We start from the raw sequence: 21,487 nt of genomic DNA on the forward strand, positions 1-21,487 counted from the left end.
TGTACCTGCACCAGCCTCTCATCTACCGAATACCAATTTATTTGAGTGCTGTCTCCTCCTCCTCCTCCTCCTCCTCCTCCTCTTCTTCTTCCTTGCTTTAACAGCATAAATGTGGAAAGTCTTCCATTAAGGAGGTGGTAGAGTCACAAATGATGACGGAATTCAAAAAGGCGTGCTAACCTTAAATGGCTGCATGTGTGTGGATATGTCAAGTGTCACTTAAATGGCGACTCTGGCTGTGATGAACTAGAGCTGATACCTGGCAGACTTGTATGGTCTGTGTCTCATACATGGCAATCTGGTGTAGGATGGGCTGGAAAGGGCTTAGATAGCAACTTCAGTGGCTGGAACATGAGGACAGTGCTGGACAGACTTTTATGGTCTGTGTCCCACAAATGAGAACATGAATAGGCTGGAGTGGGCTTCGATGGCAACTCCAGCAGTTGGAACATAAGGATGGGGCCAGATAGACTTCTGTGGTCTTTGTTCCAGAAACACGAAAGAAAGACCATAATCAAGTATATAATATCACACTCGTTGATTTAATGATGAATTGATCATGAGTGTGACTATTGGGCAGAGTGGATGGACCGTTCAGGTCTATTTGCTGTCACTTACTATGTTACTATTAATCCTCTTTGCTCCCAGGCTGGTACACAGACCTCAGCTCTGACACAGGCACGAGAATCAGATGTCACCTGACCAACTGGTGCGTGCATGTGGCGACCTCTCAGCACACACTGCCAGTGAATCAGAGACAAATCTTACATGTGCGCACCAGAGTGTTCCAAGTTCCAACTTCCGTTCCTTCCTTGCCTACAGTGCTGTGGCTCAAATCCAGAGAGAGACTGAGGGAGCTGACTGGAACTCTCTTTTATGTACTATTAAATTCTTACGGGGATGGGTGGGGATGGGTTAAATTCTTGCGGGGACGGGTGGGGACGGGTTGGGATGGTTTAAATTTTTGCGGGGATGGGTGGGGATGGGTAAGATTCCAGTGGGGATGGGTGGAGACGGGTAAGATTCCAGCAGGGACGGGCGGGGATGGGTAAGATTTCTGTCCCCGTGCAACTCTCTAAATTGAACCCAGTTCCCCAGGACCAAAGTCCACCACTCTAACCACTAGGCCACTCCTGTACAACTCTGTTTTTTCTGAATTGCCCGCTGAAAGAGGGGATAGGGAGGGGTGGCTATGCATGGTGTGTACATAGCCACCCCTCCCTATCCCCTCTTTTAACGGGTTTTTAAAAAAAACAGCTGTTTTTAAAGATCAGAGTGGTGTACTGTGTGAGATTCTGATCTTTAAAAACAGCTGTGGGTTTTTTTCTTTTCAGCCTGACCACAGAAAAGGGAGGGGGAGTGATTGGGGAAAGAGAGGGAGGGGCTGCCTATCAGCTTATTTGACCTCACACAGAGAAGAAAGAACAGACTGCCACAGTAAAAACAAAACAAAAAACCACAGAATGTTTGCTGGTCTTTGTGTATGAAAGCTGCATGGGAGAGGAGAGAGAAAACAATTGTTAAACCAGTTGAAAAATTCAACACTAACCACTCACACTAATTTGTTTGCATATATGCTCTTTAAAGCCTAAAATGTAATTTAGTTTTTTCCTGCACCAGTCAAATCATCTCCCCAGAGAGGGTAGCTGTGAAACAGCGTGTGTGCTGCTACGATGTGGGGGATTGGGAAGGGGATGGCAGCATGATCTTAAAAAGCTGGAATTCAGCAAAAAGAGCTCTCGGCCTCTTATTGTTAAAAGCAGACAGACTGGAAGACCACCTTAAATCTGCTTTAGGGCTTAAAACTGTTAGAGTTGTGGTATAAACAGCACGGTATCCTTTTGAAAGAAAGTATTTTTTTTTTTTAAAGAAGAAACGGGTAATTTGAAGGATAAAAATGCCTATTTTCTTTTCTGAGGGGGGGGGGGGAAGTTTAAGCTGTGCACGTTCCTCCTAGGCTGTAGAGGGTGATGTCAGGGGTGTTTGATTTCACTTCCTGTCATGTGACTCATCCAAAATGGTGGCAAGTAGTGTGAAACAGGAAAGGGTGGGGTATGCAAAAAGGGACGGGGTTAGGGTGGGATTACACAAAATGGGTGGGGCGTGGGCGGGGTATGATGCCACATCCAATGATGTCATCAAAGGGAGCAGACACAAAAGAGCAGATCGATAGGAGAGAAATATCAATTTATTAAATAACAAAAATATTCAGAATCAGCCCACAGGCCGTGTTTCGCCCAGCAGGGCTGCGTCACATTTCAGAGTTGTGTGGGTGCAGGACGGACCTTGCTTCACTCCCTTTTATGACTTATCTGGTATGCTGTTTTTTTGCACAACCCTTTGAAGATATATGCTTCCACACCTTCTAGACACTTTATACAGCGATATTAATCTTCCTCGACAGTAAAAGAACATGTTGGGGCTCATTTTCAAAGCACTTAGCCTTACAAAGTTCCATAGTAACCTATGGAACTTTGTAAGGCTAAGTGCTTTGAAAATATGCCTATATATAGCCCCTGACACAGCCCTGCTGGGCGAAACATGGCCTTTGTCGGGCTGATTCTGAATATTTTTGTTATTTAATAAATTGATATTTCTCTCTTATCGATCTGCTCTTTTGTGTTTCCATTTTGGAGTTTGCAGACCGGTTGCCCTATTGTTTTCTTGGACCCCATCAAAGGGAGCAGGACAGGGAGTGGGAATGGCCTGGGTGGATCTTTTGTTCTGATTGGCTGACACAGCCGGAAATAGGCATGGCCCCCTGTCAAAAATATTCAAATTAGCTTTGACTAAAATCAATGAGGTATACTTCTACTCAGTGGCAATATGTCGGGCAGTAGGTCTTGATGTTTACTTAACCAAAGAATTTTAGTTTTATTGTTGTTTAATTTTAATAATTATGGCAAGGCCCAGTTTTTGATTTTGTCAATGCAGTTGATTCCTGTCAGAAATGATTTATCCAGGATCCTCATCTGGCTAGAAGGCTACCAACCATTTCTTGGTATGAGACTGCAGGGGGCATGGGTGTAGTTTGGGGGGGGTGAGGGGGGCGTTGCCCCCCCCCCCCCAAAAACAGCTTGCCATCTCCTGCCCCGAGTGGTGCGTCATTTCCCTCCACCTCCTTCCCTGCAGGTTCCGGTATCAAATTCCCACTCCCGTCCTCTCCTCCCCACCCCTGCAGTGCTGCAGTCTTCAAAGTGTCCGGTTCAGGGCCAAGAAGGTTGTTCAGGGCCGCCGGCAACGTTAGCGATGTAAGCACGCAGCCTTCAACCTGTCCCGGAATCCTTTCTGCAGCATCCCTCCTATGCGGGAACAGGAAGTTGCTGCAGAGAGAAGGCTTCCGGGCAGGCCAAAGGCAGCGTGCTTACATCACTAAAGCTACCGCCTACCAGCAGCCCGGACAGCCTGAATACTGCAGTGCTGGAGGAGGAGGACAATCCCGGACTGGGCACTGGGGGGGGAGAGTGTGATTCTGGACCTCGTGGGGGGAGGGGAGGAGAGAGAGAGCAATCTTGGACCTCACAGGGGAGGGGGTACAAACCTGGACCTCATGGGGGGGGGGAGCAAGGTCCCAGACCTAGTGGAGATGGGGGTGGGGGAGGAGCGTGATCCCAGACCTCATGGGGTGAGGGAGAGGAGGATGAGGAGGGAGGGAGTGAGATGACACTGGGGGGTGGAGGAGGAGGGAGGGAGACTGGACCTTGTGGGGGGGCAGATACTGAACATGTGAATAGGGCCAGAGACACAGAGGGGAGGTGCTGGACAGGACAGATAGGGACACAGAGGGAATTACGGTGAACAAGGAGAAAGGAAAATGTCAAATAGTAGATAATGGAAAGCAGAAGATTGATGGGACAGTTGTGGAAGGAAGGAGCAGAAGATGGATGGGATTGGGAGGAGTGGGGGAGCAGAGGGAAGGAGCAGAAGATGGATGGGACTGGGAGGAGTGGGGGGCAGAGGGAAGGAGCAGGATGAGACAGGGAGGGGTGTGGACGGAGGGAAGGGACAGGGGATGGATGGGGCTAGAGGGTTTGGGCAGAGGGGAGAGAGACAGCAGAAGATGGGGCTAGGGGGTGTGGTGTGGGGAGGAAGAAGCAGGAGATGGATGAGGCTAGGTGGTGTGGGAAGGAAGAAGCAAGAGATGGATGAAGCTAGGGGGTGTGGGAGGGAAGGAGTAGGAGATAGATGGGACTGGGGGTGGGGAGGGGAAGGAGTAGGAGATGGATAGGACTGGGGGGTATGGGTAGAAGGGAGGGAAACAGAGCGTAAGATGGATGGGGCTAGGAGGTGTGGGTGGAGGGGAGAGGAAGAGGAACAGAGCAGGGAATTATGGATCAGAATGATGCAGTGGGAATTAGTGAATACTTGGAAATTTTAAATATATGAGGGTATTTTGATGGGTTGGGAGAATTAGTGAGGATGTGAAATGAAGGATAAGAGAAGAGGGACAGGAAAAGAGGATGATGTGAGGAAAGGTTGAGGCATAATATCAATGACCTGGAAGACTGGAGAGAGGATGAGAGACATTGAAAAGGGATGGGGGTACTGGAGAAGGGGGTGGGTCTCTGAAGAGGGTTGAGTGAGAGTGGAAATGGGATTAAAAGATGGTGAAAGAGAGGCTATTGGGCATAGGAAATAGGGTAACAGAAGAATGGCCTTGGAAGCAAGGGAAGGGAGACAGGGATGGAGCAGTGACTGATAGGGTGATGAGATGCAGTGGAGAGTAGATAAGGGCTAAGAGGGTGAGTACAGAGGATGGGATTGGGGCATTAAGGAAGTCGGTGAAAGATGGGGGGTGGGTTTAGGAGACTGGGCAAGGGAGAGACAGAAAGGGCAATAGGAGTGCTGGAGAGGGAGATGGCAAAAGCCAGTAGGTAGATGAGAAGTGAAATGGAGACTAAGGCCTAAATGGTAAAAGAAAAGTGTGAAAAAAAAACATTAAATGAACAATATGTAGAGAAGGAAAGGAAGAAGACAAGAGGAGAGAGAAGAAATGGAAAAGCCAACCTGGAAAAGAATTCAGGTGATGACTGATACATGGAAAGTGGAAAAGAGACTGGAACCAGCCCAAATAGAAAAATAAAACGCTCAGACAACAAAGGTAGAAAAGAAAACATTATTTTATTTAATGCTTTTTAAGGACTAGGATGTACCTGATTTGTGACATGTACATTTTTTTTCTATTGTTGTATTTTGCACAGTGCAATAAATTTCTGCTTCTCTTTTACCAGTATTTGCACTGCTTAAAGAGTCTGGCTTTCTTGAGGGAATCCCTATTTTAGTTTTTGTGGACCCCTATTTTGTATCATGTGAGGATCTGTCCATGTTCTACGTGTGCAACTGAGGTGAAGGATTCTGCTGGAATGTATTGTCTGTGTAGGAATGTGTAACAGTCCAGCTTGTTCCAGTGTTCCACTAGCAGGTATATTGGTGCTCTAGGGTCCAGTGTAATATTTATAGCTCTGTCTTTTCATAGGTGGGTTGTGTGTTAAGTTTTCTGTATAGGTTTTGAATGACTTTTTGCAGGGTTTTGTGTAAAGGGGGAGTGGAGAAGAGGAAAAAGTGCTGCCTGTGCTTTGCCCAAGGAAACAAAGTGCTGCCTGTTTTGCTTTTTTTTTGGGGGGGGGGGGGGGGGGGGGTATTTTAAGGAGGGAGAAAAAGCTGTGATTTGGAGGAGAAAAAGGGAGGGTGCTGGTGTTAGGCCTAGGGAAGGGGGAGTGGGAAAGTTTACTCCCCCCTTGTTAATTCATTTGAATGTGAGGGAGGCATAATGAGAGAAATTTCCTATGGTGCTGGCTCATTTCAGTTAAAAAAAATATATATCTTCATTGTTTTGATATGCTGGCTTCATATTCAGCATTTTAGTCTAGTGCGTGTGTGGGGTTTGTTTTTTTTTTTAATAACCAGTGCTTTTTTTTTGTGCTGGTACGTGACAGTACGACGTACCGGCACCTTTTTTTACCTCTCAAATTCCCCTCGCACTGCTCCTGTTTCCTCGTTCCTCGCAGACTGCTTGAGAGTCTGGGTACCTGATCAAGCAGTACAAGACCCGTCCGGCACATTCGGCATTTGAGCCTATCCTCTCACAGAGGCCCTGTTGGTACTGTCCCTCTGACGCATACGTGATGTGTCAGAGACGGTGGAACTAACAGGGCCTTCCCAAGTGCATGACATTGGCGCAAAGGCTTGGAGTTGTCAGTGCTTGTACTGGCTGATGCTGGTGGCCCAGACTCTCATGCAGGCAGGTAGCAGGACAAGGAGGATGGGTGGGTGGGAGGGAAGGAGAATCGCTGGACATGGATGGGAGGGAAGAGCAGGGAAGAGAGAATCACTGGACATGGATGGGAGGGGAGGGCAGGGGAGAGAGGAGAAATGCTGGAAATGGATGGATAGAGGGGATGACGGGAGAGAGGAGAAATGCTGGACTTGGATGGAGGAGAGGGGAGAGAGAATTATTACTGAATATGGATACCGGGGAGGGAAGAGAGAGGAGAAATGCTGGACATGGATAGAGGGAAGGAGAGAGGAGAAATGCTGAACATGGATGGAGGGAAGGAGAGAGGAGAAATGCTGAACATGGATGGAGGGAAGGAAAGAGGAGAAATGCTGGACATGGATGCAAGGGATGTGAGAGAGGAAAAATGCTGGACATGGATGAAGGGGAGGAAGGAGAAAAGAAGATGCACATGGATGGAGATGAGGGAAAGGGAAGACAGGAGAAAAACTGCATATGCATGGAGAAAATAGATAAAAGCTGGAACCATGTTATATCTCCTCCAGTCAATTCCACAGAGGACCCAGCTTTTACTTATGGATGTAGGGCAAGAAATGAAGAAGAAAGGAAGAAAGTAAAGAAATAAATGGAAAGGAAGCCCTGGAAACAGAGTTAAAAGAACAGATAGAGAGCATCAGAATCAGAGACTGGGGCCAATATGATCAGAAAAACAAAGTCACCAGACAACAAAGGTAGAAAAAATCATTTTATTTTCATTTTATTGTTTGGAATGTCCAATTTATCTACTGTCTTATTTTGCACTGGGTGTACTGGAGCTGTAACAGCTTACAGAAATCATTTATAATGAAAAAGAAATCACTTTATTTTTTTCTCCTATACTTATATAAAATTTCAATGATGCCTATTTATATGCGTCATGGCTGGTATAAGGGCTGTGGCTACTGTGGGTGTGGCCACCATGGGGGCAGATGGTGACCCCGCCCACATTGAGTAAGGTACCTTTTTTCCTACAAAAAAATCACTGTTAACCATAATGAATATGTATGAGATGTATGTATGCAAATGAATAAGCTAATGTGTCAAGCCACACCCTTTGCCCCCCCCCCCTCCCAAATGAAATGGTCAAACTACGCCCATGGCAGGAGGTGTAAGAAGAGGTAGTGCAATGGCTAATGTTTGTTTTCATTTTAACGCCAGGCGCTGTGAGCACTCAGCCTGTCATTTTGAACACCGCTTTATCCTCTGCAGTGGAGAACATTTCCCGCTAAAAGATTGCACCCTTTTCAGTTTGGACTCTCTCTGGACCAGTTTAGCAAAGCCAAGTGTCCCATTAATTTGGTGTCTTTACGTCTTCTATCCAAATGATGCTTTGGCCTATTTCTTGAAAGATGGTTTTTCTTTTGGTTTTTTTCTTTATGTGGGTTATCCTCCACTTCACAAGTGCTGCAGTGCCCCCTTGGTGTTTGCCAACAGGGAGATCATCCATGAGAAATTGCAGATATGCCAGATCTCTGGGCCTTTCCCGTAGCCTAGTGGTTAGTGCAGTGGACTTTGATCCTGGGGAACTGAGTTCAATTCCCACTGCAGCTCCCCTTGACTCTGGGCAAGTCACTTAACCCTCCATTGCCCCTGGTACAAAATAAGTACCTGAATATATGTAAACCGCTTTGAATGTAGTTGCAAAAGCCTCGGAAAGGCAGCATATCAAGCAGGGGTGTAGCTACAGGTGGGCCTGGCTGGGCCCAGGCCCACCCAATCTCAACTCAGGCCCACCCAGGCAGCCAGCAGCTCTCCAGTCCTCCTCCTCCTACCTGCTTCCTTTTTTTTTTAGTGCGGGCCAGGTCCAGAAGCGGAAGTTGGTACGTAGCTACGGGTAGGCCTCGGCTCAGGCCCGCCCAGGCAGTCAGCAGTTCTCCTCCTACTGCTTACATATTTTTTTTTTGTACTGCGGGTCAAGTCGGGTTGGGTCCTGAAGCGGAAATGGAGGCCATTGCACACTATGTGCCAGCATTGCGCTCATTCCCCGGCATTGCTACTGCTGCTATGCCTTGCTTCTCTACCCCACCCAGTGCGCACGACGGTGCCGCTGAGCTCACGGAATCGCGGTTCCTTCACCATGTGCCCCCCCAGTCCTCAGCACTCCCCCGCAGCCCCACAACAACGGAGCAGGACACAGTGAGTGCCACCACTGATGCCCAGCTGCACAGATAAAATGAACGTATATTTTTTTTATTTTAACATGTACAGTGACCAGTCAGTGTAATGCTGGCTGGTGGTGGGATTCTGGGTGGGTTCCTCACTGCCTATGGCCAAAAAAGGTATATTTAATCATTAAATATACGTTTTCCCCCCCTAGGCAGCAGGAGCCCATCCAGACCCACCATCAATAAATTTTAATAGTACCCAAGTTAAAATTTGAAAAAAGGTTGCATATTTGTCATGGTGCCTTGGTGGGGATGTTCTCTGCAGTGCCTGGGTTAAAATTTAAAAGAAAAAATAATTTTAAATCTAATGTAGGCGGGTTTCTGGGTGAAGGTGGGCTCTGCAGTATCCAGGACATTAAAAAAAATAAAATAAAGGCATTATATATAAGACCTTTGTCTTACATATAATGCTGGTGTCCTTCAGGGTGGGGGAAAGAGATGCCAGACCATAGGGGGATGGGTAAGAGGTAGGACAGGGCTGACCCTCGGCTACAGGGAGGGGCTGATGCCTAGCTATCAGATGGATGGTGGGGAAGGGAAGAGATGATCCCAGGCTATGGGAATAGATTGGGGAGGGTTAAAGTAGAGAAGGGAACGGCTGATGCTGGGCTACAGGGATGGATGGGGGTAGGAAAGGGAAGTGCTAATGCTGGGTTACAGGACAATTTCTAAATTTTGGTCCTTTATTTTGTAATTGATGAGGGTTGGTCTGTGTTCTGCATGTGACCGAGTAGGTGAGAAATTCTGCTGGCAAGTGGTTTGTGTGGGGATCTATGAGTCTGACTTGTCTGGCTTTTCCAATGGAATGCATAGTGCTGTTGTGTATACTGCTGCCTGGGTAAGGTATTGTTACTATAATTGGTGTTAAGGTTTGCAACATAGGCTCTAAGAAACCTCTTTGCAGGATTTAGTGTTATTTCACAAAGTACCTGGCAGTGACTTGTTTTTGTTGCTATTACTGAGGTGCTACCAGAATTTGAATACATTGTTATATGTCATTGCTGTAATTATAATGCAGGATGTTTGGCATTATAGTAGACATGTCTGGTCAAGTTTGATATGGCATAATGTAACTATATTTACAAATATCAATTTTTCCATTAAGTATGTACGTGGTTTGTATTGATGCAGGGCAGCTGTTAGACTATGTAGAAATCCATCATCAAGTGCATTCTAAGGCATTATTTTGTAGTATCCCAAGAAACACTACTCATACCTATATACATAGTGCCCACCAAGATTAGCTCTGGGCCCACCCAAAAAGTCAGGTCTGGCTACGCCACTGGATGCAAAGATTATTATTATTAATAACATTTGTATAGCACTACCAGACGCACGCAGCGCTGAACACCCGACTGCTGAACAAGTGACTGCTGAGGTGTTTCACTTTGTGGATAAATTAGGGGGTTTTAATGCATGTGGGTAAATTAGGGGGGTTGAATGCATGATTTGATGACATCAGATTGTCCTGGTGTCCACTTGTCTGAATGTGTACACATCTTTTTGTCCTCCATACAGGATATTTTGGAAGCATGTGTGCAGCCTCACCAGACTGCAGCTTGTTGGGGGGGTGGGGGGGAGCGCAATCACCAGCTAAGTTGTCACCATTTGTTTCCAATTTTATTCAATATTTGCTATACTGCACATCAGGCAGGGTTATTTGGACAGTTTTTCAATATTATAAATAGAGTGGGAAAAGAAGAAAAAAAGAAGAAAGGAGAGAGGCAAGAGAGAACTACAGGATAGAAAGATAGAAAAAGAACAGAAAAGTAGCATGTCTGCTTTGCCCCACAGGCCCTGTCCAGAAAGGGCTCAGTGTCAACTATACACATCTTAAAGTAAAACTGTTTTGAGCTCAGATTTAAATTTAGCCAATGAGGTTTGTAGACGTAAATGGGAGAGCAGGGCATTCCAGAGTGAAGGGCCAGCGACAGAAGGGCAGTAGGATATCAGTAGCATAGGCGTAGACTGGGGGGGGGCGAGGGGGGGCAATGCCCCCCCAAACGACGCGAGGCGCCGCCGCGCCATTAGTTAAAAAAAAAAAAACCACATGCAGGCACGCGCTCCTCCCAATCCGCTTGGCTTCCCTGCCCTCTCTATCTGCGTCCCGCCTTCCTCTGACGTCATTTCCTTTCGGGCGGGACGCAGACAGAGAGGGCAGGGAAGCCAAGCGGACGGAGAGGAGCGTGTCCGTCTACCCCTCTCTCTTCCTCCCTCCCTCCGGCGCAGGCAGCAGTCTTTTCCAGCGTTCCTGGCAGCGGTAGCGTTGTACACGCTGCCTTTGGCTCTGCCCCGAAGCCTTCTCTTCAAGTTCCTGTTCCGTAAACGGAGTCACCATCTTGGACCTCGCGGGGGGGGGGGGGGTGGGGAGCAGAGGGAAGATGGATGGGACGGAGGGATGGTGAGCAGAGGGAAGGAACAGAAGATGGATGGGACTGGGAGGGGTGGGGAGCAGAGGGAAGGAGCAAGAGATGGTTGAGACTGGGAGGGGTGGGGAGCAGAGGGAAGGAGCAAGAAATGGTTGGGACTGCGAGGGGTGGGGAGCAGAGGGATGGGCCAGGAGATGGATGGGATTGGGAGAGGTCAGGCACAGCAGAGGGAAGGAGCAGAAGATGGATGGGACGGAGGGATGGTGAGCAGAGGGAAGGAACAGAAGATGGATGGGACTGGGAGGGGTGGGGAGCAGAGGGAAGGAACAGAAGATGGATGGGACTGGGAGGGGTGGGGAGCAGAGGGAAGGAGCAAGAGATGGATGGGACTGGGAGGGTGGGGAGCAGAGGGAAGCCTACTGGAAAGAAGACACTGCATAAAACAGAAGACACTGGGACCAAAGCGAATAGAAAAACTAAATGATCAGACAACAAAGGTAGATAAAAGTATTTTATTCATAACTAGTAAAAAAGGCCCGTTTCTGACACAAATGAAACGGGCGCTAGCAAGGTTTTCCTCGGAGTGTGTATGTTTGGGAGAGTGTATGTGAGAGTGAGTGTTTGAGAGTCAGAGTGAAAGTGTGAGTCCAATCCATGCTCCTCTGTTACCTGGCCCCTCCATTCATCCCTATCCAGCAATTTCGCTGTCTCCCTGAGGCCTGCCCTGCAATCCATATGCATCCATGGCCATCTGTTCCCTCCATTCATCCCTATTCAGCAATTCCCCTCTCCCTGAGTCTTGCCCTTCCAATCCATGCCCATCCATGCTCCTTTGTCATCTGGCCCCTCCATTTTTCCCTATCCTGCATTTCCCCTCTCTGCCTGAGGCCTGCTCTGCAATCCATATCCATCCATGGCCATCTGTCCCCTCCATTCATCCCTATCCAGCAATTCCCCTCTCCCTGAGTCCTGCCCTTCCAATCCATGCTCCTCTGTCACCTGGCCCCTCCATTCATCCCTATCCAGCAATTCCCCTCTCTGCCTGAGGCCTGCCCTGCAATCCATATGCATCCATGGCCATCTGTACCCTCCATTCATCCCTATCCAGCAATTCCCCTCTCCCTGAGTCCTGCCCTTCCAATCCATGCTCCTCTGTCACCTGGCCCCTCCATTCATCCCTATCCAGCAATTCCCCTCTCTGCCTGAGGCCTGCCCTGCAATCCATATGCATCCATGGCCATCTGTGCCCTCCATTCATCCCTATCCAGCAATTCCCCTCTCCCTGAGTCCTGCCCTTCCAATCCATGCCCATCCATGCTCATCTGTCACCTGGCCCCTCCATTTTTCCGTATCCAGCATTTCCCCTCTCTGCCTGAGGCCTGTCCTGCAATCCATATCCATCCATGGCCATCTGTCCCCTCCATTCATCCCTATCCAGCAATTCCCCTCTCCCTGAGTCCTGCCCTTCCAATCCATGCTCCTCTGTCACCTGGCCCCTCCATTCATCCCTATCCAGCAATTCCCCTCTCTGCCTGAGGCCTGCCCTGCAATCCATATGCATCCATGGCCATCTGTGCCCTCCATTCATCCCTATCCAGCAATTCCCCTCTCCCTGAGTCCTGCCCTTCCAATACATGCCCATCCATGCTCATCTGTCACCTGGCCCCTCCATTTTTCCGTATCCAGCATTTCCCCTCTCTGCCTGAGGCCTGTCCTGCAATCCATATCCATCCATGGCCATCTGTCCCCTCCATTCATCCCTATTCAGCAATTCCCGTCTCCCTGAGTCTTGCCCTTCGAATCCGTGCCCATCCATGCTCATCTGTCACCTGGCCCCTCTATTTCTCCCTATCCAGCATTTCCCCTCTCTGCCTGAGGCCTGTCCTGCAATCCATATCCATCCATGGCCATCTGTCCCCTCCATTCATCCCTATCCAGCAATTCCCGTCTCCCTGAGTCTTGCCCTTCGAATCCATGCCCATCCATGCTCATCTGTCACCTGGCCCCTCCATTTTTCCCTATACAGCAATTGCCCTCTCTCCCTGAGGCCTGCCCTGCAATCCATTTCCATCCATGCCCATCTGTCCCCTGTATTCATCCCTATCCAGCAATTTCCCTCTGTCCCTGAGTCCTGCCCTCCCAATCCATGCCCATCCATGCTCCTCTGTCCCCTGCCCCCTCCATTCATCCCTTTCCAGCAATTGCCCTCTCTTCCTGAGCCCTGCCATCCCAATCCATGCCCCTCTGTCCCCTGCTGCCTCCATTCATCCTTTTGCAGCAAGTCCCCTGTCTCCCTTTCATGACCCCCCCCCTTGCATCCATGCTTCTCTCTCTTCCATGTCCCAGCCTGGGCCGCCCTCTTCTCCCCCCCCTCCCCCCTTCGCATCCATGCTGTCGTTTCTCCCCTGCCCTCCCGCTCCCATTGTTGTTGTTTAGTGGCCACCCTCTTCTCTCCCCCCAACATGGTTGTTTTTTTTTTTTTTTTCTTGTTTTTAAATTTACCTCCGTGGCAGCGAAGCGTCAGGGAAGGAGGCGGCGCTCCCGACGTCTAGGTTTTCCTTCGCTGTGTTCCGCCTTCTTTTGACGTCATCCTTGACGTCAGAAGAAGGCGGAACACAGCGAAGGGAAGGCTAGACGTCGAGAGCGCCGCCTCCTTCCCTGACGCTTCGCTGCCGAGCGTTGCGATTGGTTGAGTGTCATTGCTCCGCCCTCGACGTCATCACGTTTGACGCGTGGGCGGGGCAGACACAATGCGATCTCACCCCCTTCACTTTAGAATGTTGGCTAACAGAGGCTTCATTAGAACGTTGGAGGTGCGTTTTATATAGAGAGATTTATTAATTGAAATGTGTCAGCTTTTTGAAATGTGCATCTGTGATATTTTGCCTGTAAATTTCAATTCTTTCCTCCATATTAGCATATTCATTTGCATATGTATATATGCAAATGATATGCTAATATGCTCCGCCCATTCTTTGCCCCCCCAAATGAAACAGTCAAACTACGCCTATGATCAGTAGTCAAGAAAGAAAGGATGGAAGACCTGTAGTCTGGACTTTAAAGACGAGAATCTTGTAGGTGATCCTATGTGAGAGTGGTAGCCAATGTGAAGCTTTCAGGAGGGGTGTGACGTGATCAGATTCTTGGAACCAGTGATTAATGGTGGTATTTTTAATTAATTGTAGGCAGTGTAGATCTTTCTGTCTGAGGCCTTTGTATAGTGGTTGCCACAAGAGAGTATACCAGGATCATGAGAGCAGATTGCTGAAGTAATGATCTGATTGGCCTGATTATACACAGCTTATAGAAGCTGCACTGTACAAATGAGGTAATCTGTGTCTAAAAGTAAGTGTGCAGTCTATAGTGATACCAAAATTTTCAAGGATGACAGTAAGGGCACTTGGAAACCACATAGAAGGACCGGCAATGATAGAGTAGTACTACTTGCTGGCAGAAAGAAAGCTTTAGGTTTATCTGGGTTTAATTTTAACTTATCAGTTAACCAAGTAGTAATACAAAATAGACCATTATTAAGAAGGTTGATGTCTTGAAGATTAGTGAGATTGAGGGAAAATAGGATCTGGATATCATCTGCATATACATATGAAGTCAAGCCGATAGACTGAATCAGTGTCAGGAGGGGTGTCATGAAAATGTGAATCCATTGGAAAGTTTGTTTGGATTTGATGGGTCATTGGGGGGGACGGGACAAGATGGGTTCATGTATGGTACCATCATGAGCCTTCGGGCATATGAGAAAGGTTTTCTGTTACTGCAAATCTTGCTTTTTGGAATTTTCAGTGCTTGTCAGTGATAGTTAATTTGGTACTAACTTTATCTTTGTTGAGAATGTGAATGCTTTGCATGATACTGAAGTTGTGGGGAATGATAGAAATTATTGCTTTTGTTAGAAAAGATTGATTATTTATTTCAGCATTTGTACCCCACATTTTCCAACTGGTGTAGGTTCATTGTGGCTTACAGTTGGGTTATTTTGGAAATGTTACAGAGCATTTTAGGATCGGACATAGACAATGTTCATTTCTGTCAGTGTTTCTAGATTGTGGTGTGTTGGCCAGTGTGTGATTAAGTGGGTTTGTCAAAGAAGAATTTCGTGAAGAAGTGGGCTTTCAGGAGCTTTCTAAATGTTAGGTAGCTTTGTGCATTTTAGGTCTTTCAGGAGTGTGTTCCAGGCTCTGGTGCAAAGGTATATGACATTAGTTGTATGTGTTGATTTGTATTTTAGACCTAATAAAACTGCAGCTGCTTATTTTGCCAGATGCTTTTGACTCGTAACCACTCGCCTTCACCTACCCTCCTCTCCTCCTTCCTGTACACATTAATTGATTTGATCGGCTTACTTTATTTTTTGTCTATTAGATTGTAAGCTCTTTGAGCAGGGACTGTCTTTCTTCTATGTATGTGCAGCGCTGCGTATGCCTTGTAGCGCTATAGAAATGCTAAATAGTAGTAGTAGTAGTCTGAGTTTTAGAGTGTGAATGCCAATGTTAAGTATTTTTCTCCAATTTTCTTCATGCCCTGCCACAATATTCTTTGTGGCAGCTTTAACCATTGTTCTGTTTTAAGTTTTTGATTAAATGTCAGTAGCATATCTAGTTTCAAATGCTTTCTTTGTCCCTCTGTACCATTTGAGTTTAATGTGCACACTGTTGATCAGAAGATGCTTAAAAGCATCATCTGGGCTTAGATCCTATGAACTATTCCTTTTCAAAGCATAAGAACATTAGAGTAGCCATACTGGGTCAGACATATCCTGTTTCCAACAGTGGCCAATCCAGGTCACAAGTACTTGGCAGAAACCCAAATAGTTGCAACATTCCATGCTACCAGTCCCAGGGCAAGTTACTTCCCCAAGTCTGTCTCAATGGGAGACTATGAACTTTTCCTCCAGGAATTGTCCAAACCTTTTTTAAACTCAGATACGTTACCGTTTTCATCTCCACCACCTCCCGCGGGAGGGCATTCCAAGCATCCACCACTCTCTCCGTGAAGAAATACTTCCTGACATTTTTGTCTGCCCCCCTTCAATCTCATTTCATGTCCTCTCGTTCTACCACCTTCGTATCTCTGGAAAAGGTTCGTTTGCGGATTAATACCTTTCAAATATTTGAACGTCTATCATATAACCCCTGTTTCTCCTTTCCTCCAGGGTATACATGTTCAGGTCAGCAAGTCTCTCCTCATATGTCTTGTTACGCAAATCCCATACCATTCTCGTAGCTTTTCTTTGCACCGCTTCGATTCTTTTTACATCCTTAGCAAGATACGGCCTCCAAAACTGAACACAATACTCCAGATGGGGCTTCACCAACGACTTATACAGGGGCATCAACACTCCCTTTCTTCTGCTGGTCACACCTCTCTCTATACAGCCCAACAACCTTCTAGATACAGCCACCACCTTGTCACACTGTTTCGTCACCTTCAAATTCTCAGATACTATCACCCCAAGATCCCTCTCCCCGTCCGTACCTATCAGACTCTCGCCACCTAACACATACGTCTCCCATGGATTTCTATTCCCTAAGTGCATCACTTTGCATTTCTTGGCATTGAATTTTAATTGCCAGACCTTAGACCATGTAAGCCGCATTGAGCCTGCCATGAGTGGGAAAGCGCGGGGTACAAATGTAACAAAAAATAAATAAAAATACACAAACCGCTGTTACTGAATCCTCTGGCAAAGAGTTCCAGAGCTTAACTATTCATTGAGTGAAAAGATATTTCCTCCTATTTGCTTTAAAAGCATTTCTATATAACTTCATTGAGTGTCCCCTAGTCTTTGTACTTTCTGGAAGAGTAAAAAATTGATCACCTTCTATTCATTCTACACCACTCAGGATTTTGTAGACCTCAATCATATCTCCCCTCAGCTATCTCTTTTCCAAGCTGAAGAGTCCTCCTTAACCTCTTTAGCCTTTCCTCATATGAGAGGAGTTCTATCCCTTTTATCATTTTGGTTGTTCTTCTTTGAACCTTTTCTAATTTCGCTATATCTTTTTTTTAGATATGGTGAACAAATACAGCGACCTTCCTCCTGGTGCAAGAGGGAGTGTCTGAGGGTGGGTTGTCAGCTTGTGGATGAGCTTTTGCCATTCATCAGCAATTGGGGACTCTATTGAATCAATATTCCTTCTCTAAACTCTGGTGGTACAGGAAGAAGAGAACATTAGAGAGTCAGGTTTATTTATTTATTGGAAAAATATGTTTATCATCATCTGTATCCTGCAGTGTTATAATCATTTCTTAATTATTAATTTTTGTCTGTTTTTATATTTAGTTCTCAGTTTATGGGAATCTGTCTTCAGGAAGATCACTTTACCGCACTCTTTCCGATGATAGTATATGTAGTAATCGGAGAGGATCTTCGTACGCCAGCTCACGAAGCTCAATCCTTGACCAAGCCTTGCGACATGATATTTTGTTCAGCAGTACCCCACCATACCATAGCACACTGCCTCCTCAAATGCACACAGCTCCCGGGACAGGAAATCTAAGAAGTAAGCGATTCTAATGTGTTGCTAAAATGGTTACATTTTATGTACTGTCTAGAAGCAATTCTTGCATTGTTCCTATTTTTTGCAGAGTCAATATTCTAAGCGTTTTAACCAGCCAGGAGGGGCTAAATAGCTTGTTCAGGGTTATTCGCTAATATTCAGCAGCACTTAACCGTTTAGTTAGCCATGGCCAGCTATTTTGTGGTTGGTCAGGGGGTGGAGTTGGTACTTATGTGATTAAGTGCCAATATTCAGCACTTAACCGCCTAGGTTAACTGCAAATCGGACCACATAAAACTCAGTTCTATATCTATTTGGAATCATTTAGGTGATTACATGCTGAATATTGCACTTGACCGGATAAGAGATAGCCAGCCGCACAAACCTGGATGTTCAGTGCCGGTGCACTGTCGTAGACAAGTATTGATTACCCAGGCATAATGCTGGCGGCGGCTAAAAAAACGCTGACCTCTGCTGGCTAAATATTTGCCCCATGTGTTTTTTTATGGTTTGGGTATTTAAGAAAAGGGGTGAGAGGGAGATAGTTGCAGGACGTTCTTGAACATACTGAGGTACAGAAATACAAACTATTTCAAATATTAAGTAATGGATTTGATTTGCTACCTGGTATCTGGCCAACATAGCCAGTGACATTTAGAAAGGTGATATTATGCCAACAAAATGAAAAGGTTAGTGTACAAAAAAAAAACAGCTGACAACTGCATAGGTGGAGTAGGGGGATGTCTGACTTATTTACTTTTAGTTTAGTAGACAAGTTTGTCATAGCCAGAGATGAAGAAGGGCACTGGAGAGTTCTGCTTAAAACTACAGAACACAGAAATTGAAATAACAATAACTTAATTTCATATCTCTGTCATTTAATATCCTGTTTCATCTCCTGAGACAATAGCAAATTGTGGAACATTTCCCATGCTTTTTCTAGAAATTCAATAGTGCTTGATTCTTTCCAGTAAGGCAGAGAGTTCTCCAGAAACCTCAAGCACTGGTTCATGTCATATACTGCCCTGCTGGAGGAAAGAATACTGTATTTTTTCTTACATGTCATAAGATAAGAAGATATAATAAGCCATGCTGTGTCAAACCAAGGTCCATTGAGTCCATTGTCCTCTCTCTGACAGTGACCAGTCCAGGTCACAGGTACCCAGCAGATCCCAAAAAGCATTGGCTTTTCTAAGTCATAGCCATAGCTGGCTAATAATTCTTCTTAGAAAAGGCTTCTAATAGGCACTTTCCTGGCACCTAAATCCAGGTTCCCCCTTATAGAATTACCCTCCATAAGTATGTGTAAACAAAAAGGTCCTTACCTCTATGCAACCTGCCTAAAATCGTGTAAATCTCATGTGAACATGAATTCAATAAACTGGAGCTGCCATTGCAAAGATCCAATCTTAAGTACCTTATGTTTGTACTCTCTCTGTTGAAGGGGCTAGTCAAGCTCCAATGGGGTGATCAGAAAATGGTTGAATCAAAATTAGCAGGGGTCTTCTGGTGACATCAGCAACCAGTATAGCAGTGAGGGGCTGAAACTTCGGTGCTGGAGTGAGCAATTTCCCTGAGAAATAGTAGTATTGATCCCCAGAGTAAAAGATGAAGAAGTTGAGCATGTCAGAGAGAGAAGCAGGTATAGTGGATATGATCGGGAAGAAAAGGCTTGATTGAGAGTTGATTGCCCGGCAGTGAGAGGTGCATGTGACGGCTCCGTGGCAGCGAGTTGAGACTTGGGAAACAGCACATCTGACTTATAGACACACAGACCAGCTGAGGGAGAGGCCCTTACCAAAGGGGACTTGCTAGAGTGGGCAGCCGAGGAAAAATAAAAGGGAGTAAAAGATATTCATGCAAATCTGGCAGAGCTCGGTGGAGGCATAGAGGAGGTAGAGCATCATGTGGGCGAGCAAGAGGACATGGTGGCCCAGGTTCAAAAGGAACAAATAGAGTTGCAACAGATCACACACAATTTACTCACTAAAGTGGAGGACATTGAGAAAAGATCGAAGGAATAACATTCAAATTAGAGGTATTCCTGACAATGAAGCTTTCAAGAACACAGTGCAGGTGGTGCAGAGACTAAATGAGGAAATTGTAACTACTGGTGAGAACAGAAATGGCATGGAACATTCCAAAATCAAGATTGGGCCCAGTGCCCTGTGTGCTCAAAAAGAAGTGATCTACCTAGAGATATTGTTGTGTTTACACAATTATCAGGAGAAAGAGAGTTTTATGCAAAAAGCTATGGAGAGATCTTATGGAACAATTGTAAAATTGAGATATTTAATGATTTATCCATCCCCCATCACACTGCAGTGGCAGAAAGAGTTTAAAGATGCATTGAGTGTTCTGTGTGAAAAAAGTATAAAATACCACTGGCTATTCCAATTTGGGCTATTGGTAACCATAGCAGGCGCGCATAGGAGACTAGCAACAGCGGCCAATCTGTGGCAGCTTTTATTCAAAGAGTAGTTTAGCGAAATGTGGAGGCTCTACAACCAGCAAAACTTCAAAAGCTGAGCAAAGAGGACCTGGACTGGAGGAGGGAAGTGTGGCAGGGGACTTCAAAGACATGCAGAAATGGATTGTGGTCCAGTTATTTGCTTATGGAAATTAAGAGTGTGTGATAGTAAATGTGACAAGGAAATGGGGTACACTTTTATGGAATGAGTGATTATGAATTTGGGGATGGATGAGAAAATAGGAAAATTCCTTTGAGGTACGGGAAGGGGGAATATAATAGCAAGCAGGTAGTAAGGGTGCTGGGTTTGGCTGTATGACATAAGAAGACTTGATATTGGAGAAGGGGAGCACATGGGTGTGGGTGGGATTTAGAATCAGTGGGGGGGGGAGTATAAGAATAAGAATGAATGGTTGTGAGGGGAGAGCGGGCAACAATAACAGGATAAGATTGATGGGTTTGGGAATTTGGGGATCTCTTTTGTTCAATGGGTACAATTTGTGGCTGATGTATGGGTGGGATGAGAAGGGAGGGGTTTTGTATATCTCATGGGGCTGAAAGTAGTGACTATTAGTGTGCATGGTTTCAATACCCCATGCAAAAGACAGCTCATATGGAAAGAGTTACTTAGACTATATGGTGGGGTATGACTTATCCAGGACACTCATTTTTGACAAGGGCATGAACATTTGCTTGAACATAAGATACCCAATAACTATGGTGGGGGGGGGGGGCATACTGATAGCCAGTGATGAAGTTGGAACATTTTAGTGAATATAGAGATTTAGGGGGTGGATGGTTGATTTGGGTGGGTATAGTTAATGGGGTCACAGTGACTTTGGTAAGTCTATATGCTCCTAGTGTTCATCAAGTAGAATTTTTCAAAGAAGTGCTATTGAAACCTCTGGAAGTTCAAAAAGGGGCATTAATAGTGTGGGGGGGGGGGTGATTTTAACTTAACAGTGGACCCTAATTTAGGGGGTAGTAGGGGGGCATTAAAAAAGGATAGGAAGAACTTGCAAGTATTCTTAGATACACTTAATCTATGGAGATACAGGAACTCTAGGGGGGGGGGGGGGAGGGATATACACTTTAATCCTCAGTTCATGGACCTACTCTTGCATTGACTTGCTATGCATGAGCAAGGGGTAGAATGGGAAAATTGACAAGGTAGAGATTGATTCAGTTACATGGTCCAACCAAGCCCCAGTGTGGGCCCAGATAAATTGGGCATCGTAATGACAGCTTGCTTAAAGCTCAAACAAGTTGGGGCAGATAGATGAGGTAATCAAAGAGTACCTAAGAAACAATGACCCAAATAGGTTCTCCTCTCTGCAGTACTTAGGGAGGAATTTCTTGGAGTAGCGGCGGCAAAAAAGAAAGTGAGAGTAGAGGAGAACAAGTTTCAATTGGAGTTAAAACAATTAGAGAGGTAACATCAGATACATGAAGGGGAAGTAGTTATAGGATGCAAACTGAAACAAGTCAGGGCAGAGTTAGGGGAACTCCAGGATGTAGAGCTCCAATGTATGTTAGACAGAGTGAGGCAAAAGTATTTTGAATCGGTTAATAGGGCCAGTAAACTATTAGCTCAGAGATTAAGAATTCAACAAATGTGTAATAATATTTTAGGTATCAAGGGGGCTTTAGGAGAGATGTATGCTAGGGAAGAGGATATTCAACAGCAATTC

The 21,487-nt window shown here is 45.9% G+C and overlaps 1 protein-coding gene across 1 annotated transcript in view; it reads left to right on the plus strand.

Annotated features, from left to right (window-relative positions):
• SIPA1L2 (signal induced proliferation associated 1 like 2) overlaps window positions 1-21,487 on the plus strand; it is a 922,756-nt gene that overhangs the window by 746,722 nt on the left and 154,547 nt on the right. The window contains exon 15 of the mRNA XM_030198133.1: window positions 17,110-17,329. Within this exon, the coding sequence (XP_030053993.1) occupies window positions 17,110-17,329 (220 nt within the window). The remainder of the gene's footprint in view (window positions 1-17,109; window positions 17,330-21,487) is intronic.

The sequence above is a fragment of the Microcaecilia unicolor genome, chromosome 3 (assembly GCF_901765095.1).
Source record: "Microcaecilia unicolor chromosome 3, aMicUni1.1, whole genome shotgun sequence".
In the NCBI taxonomy this organism is placed as follows: Eukaryota; Metazoa; Chordata; class Amphibia; order Gymnophiona; family Siphonopidae; genus Microcaecilia; species Microcaecilia unicolor.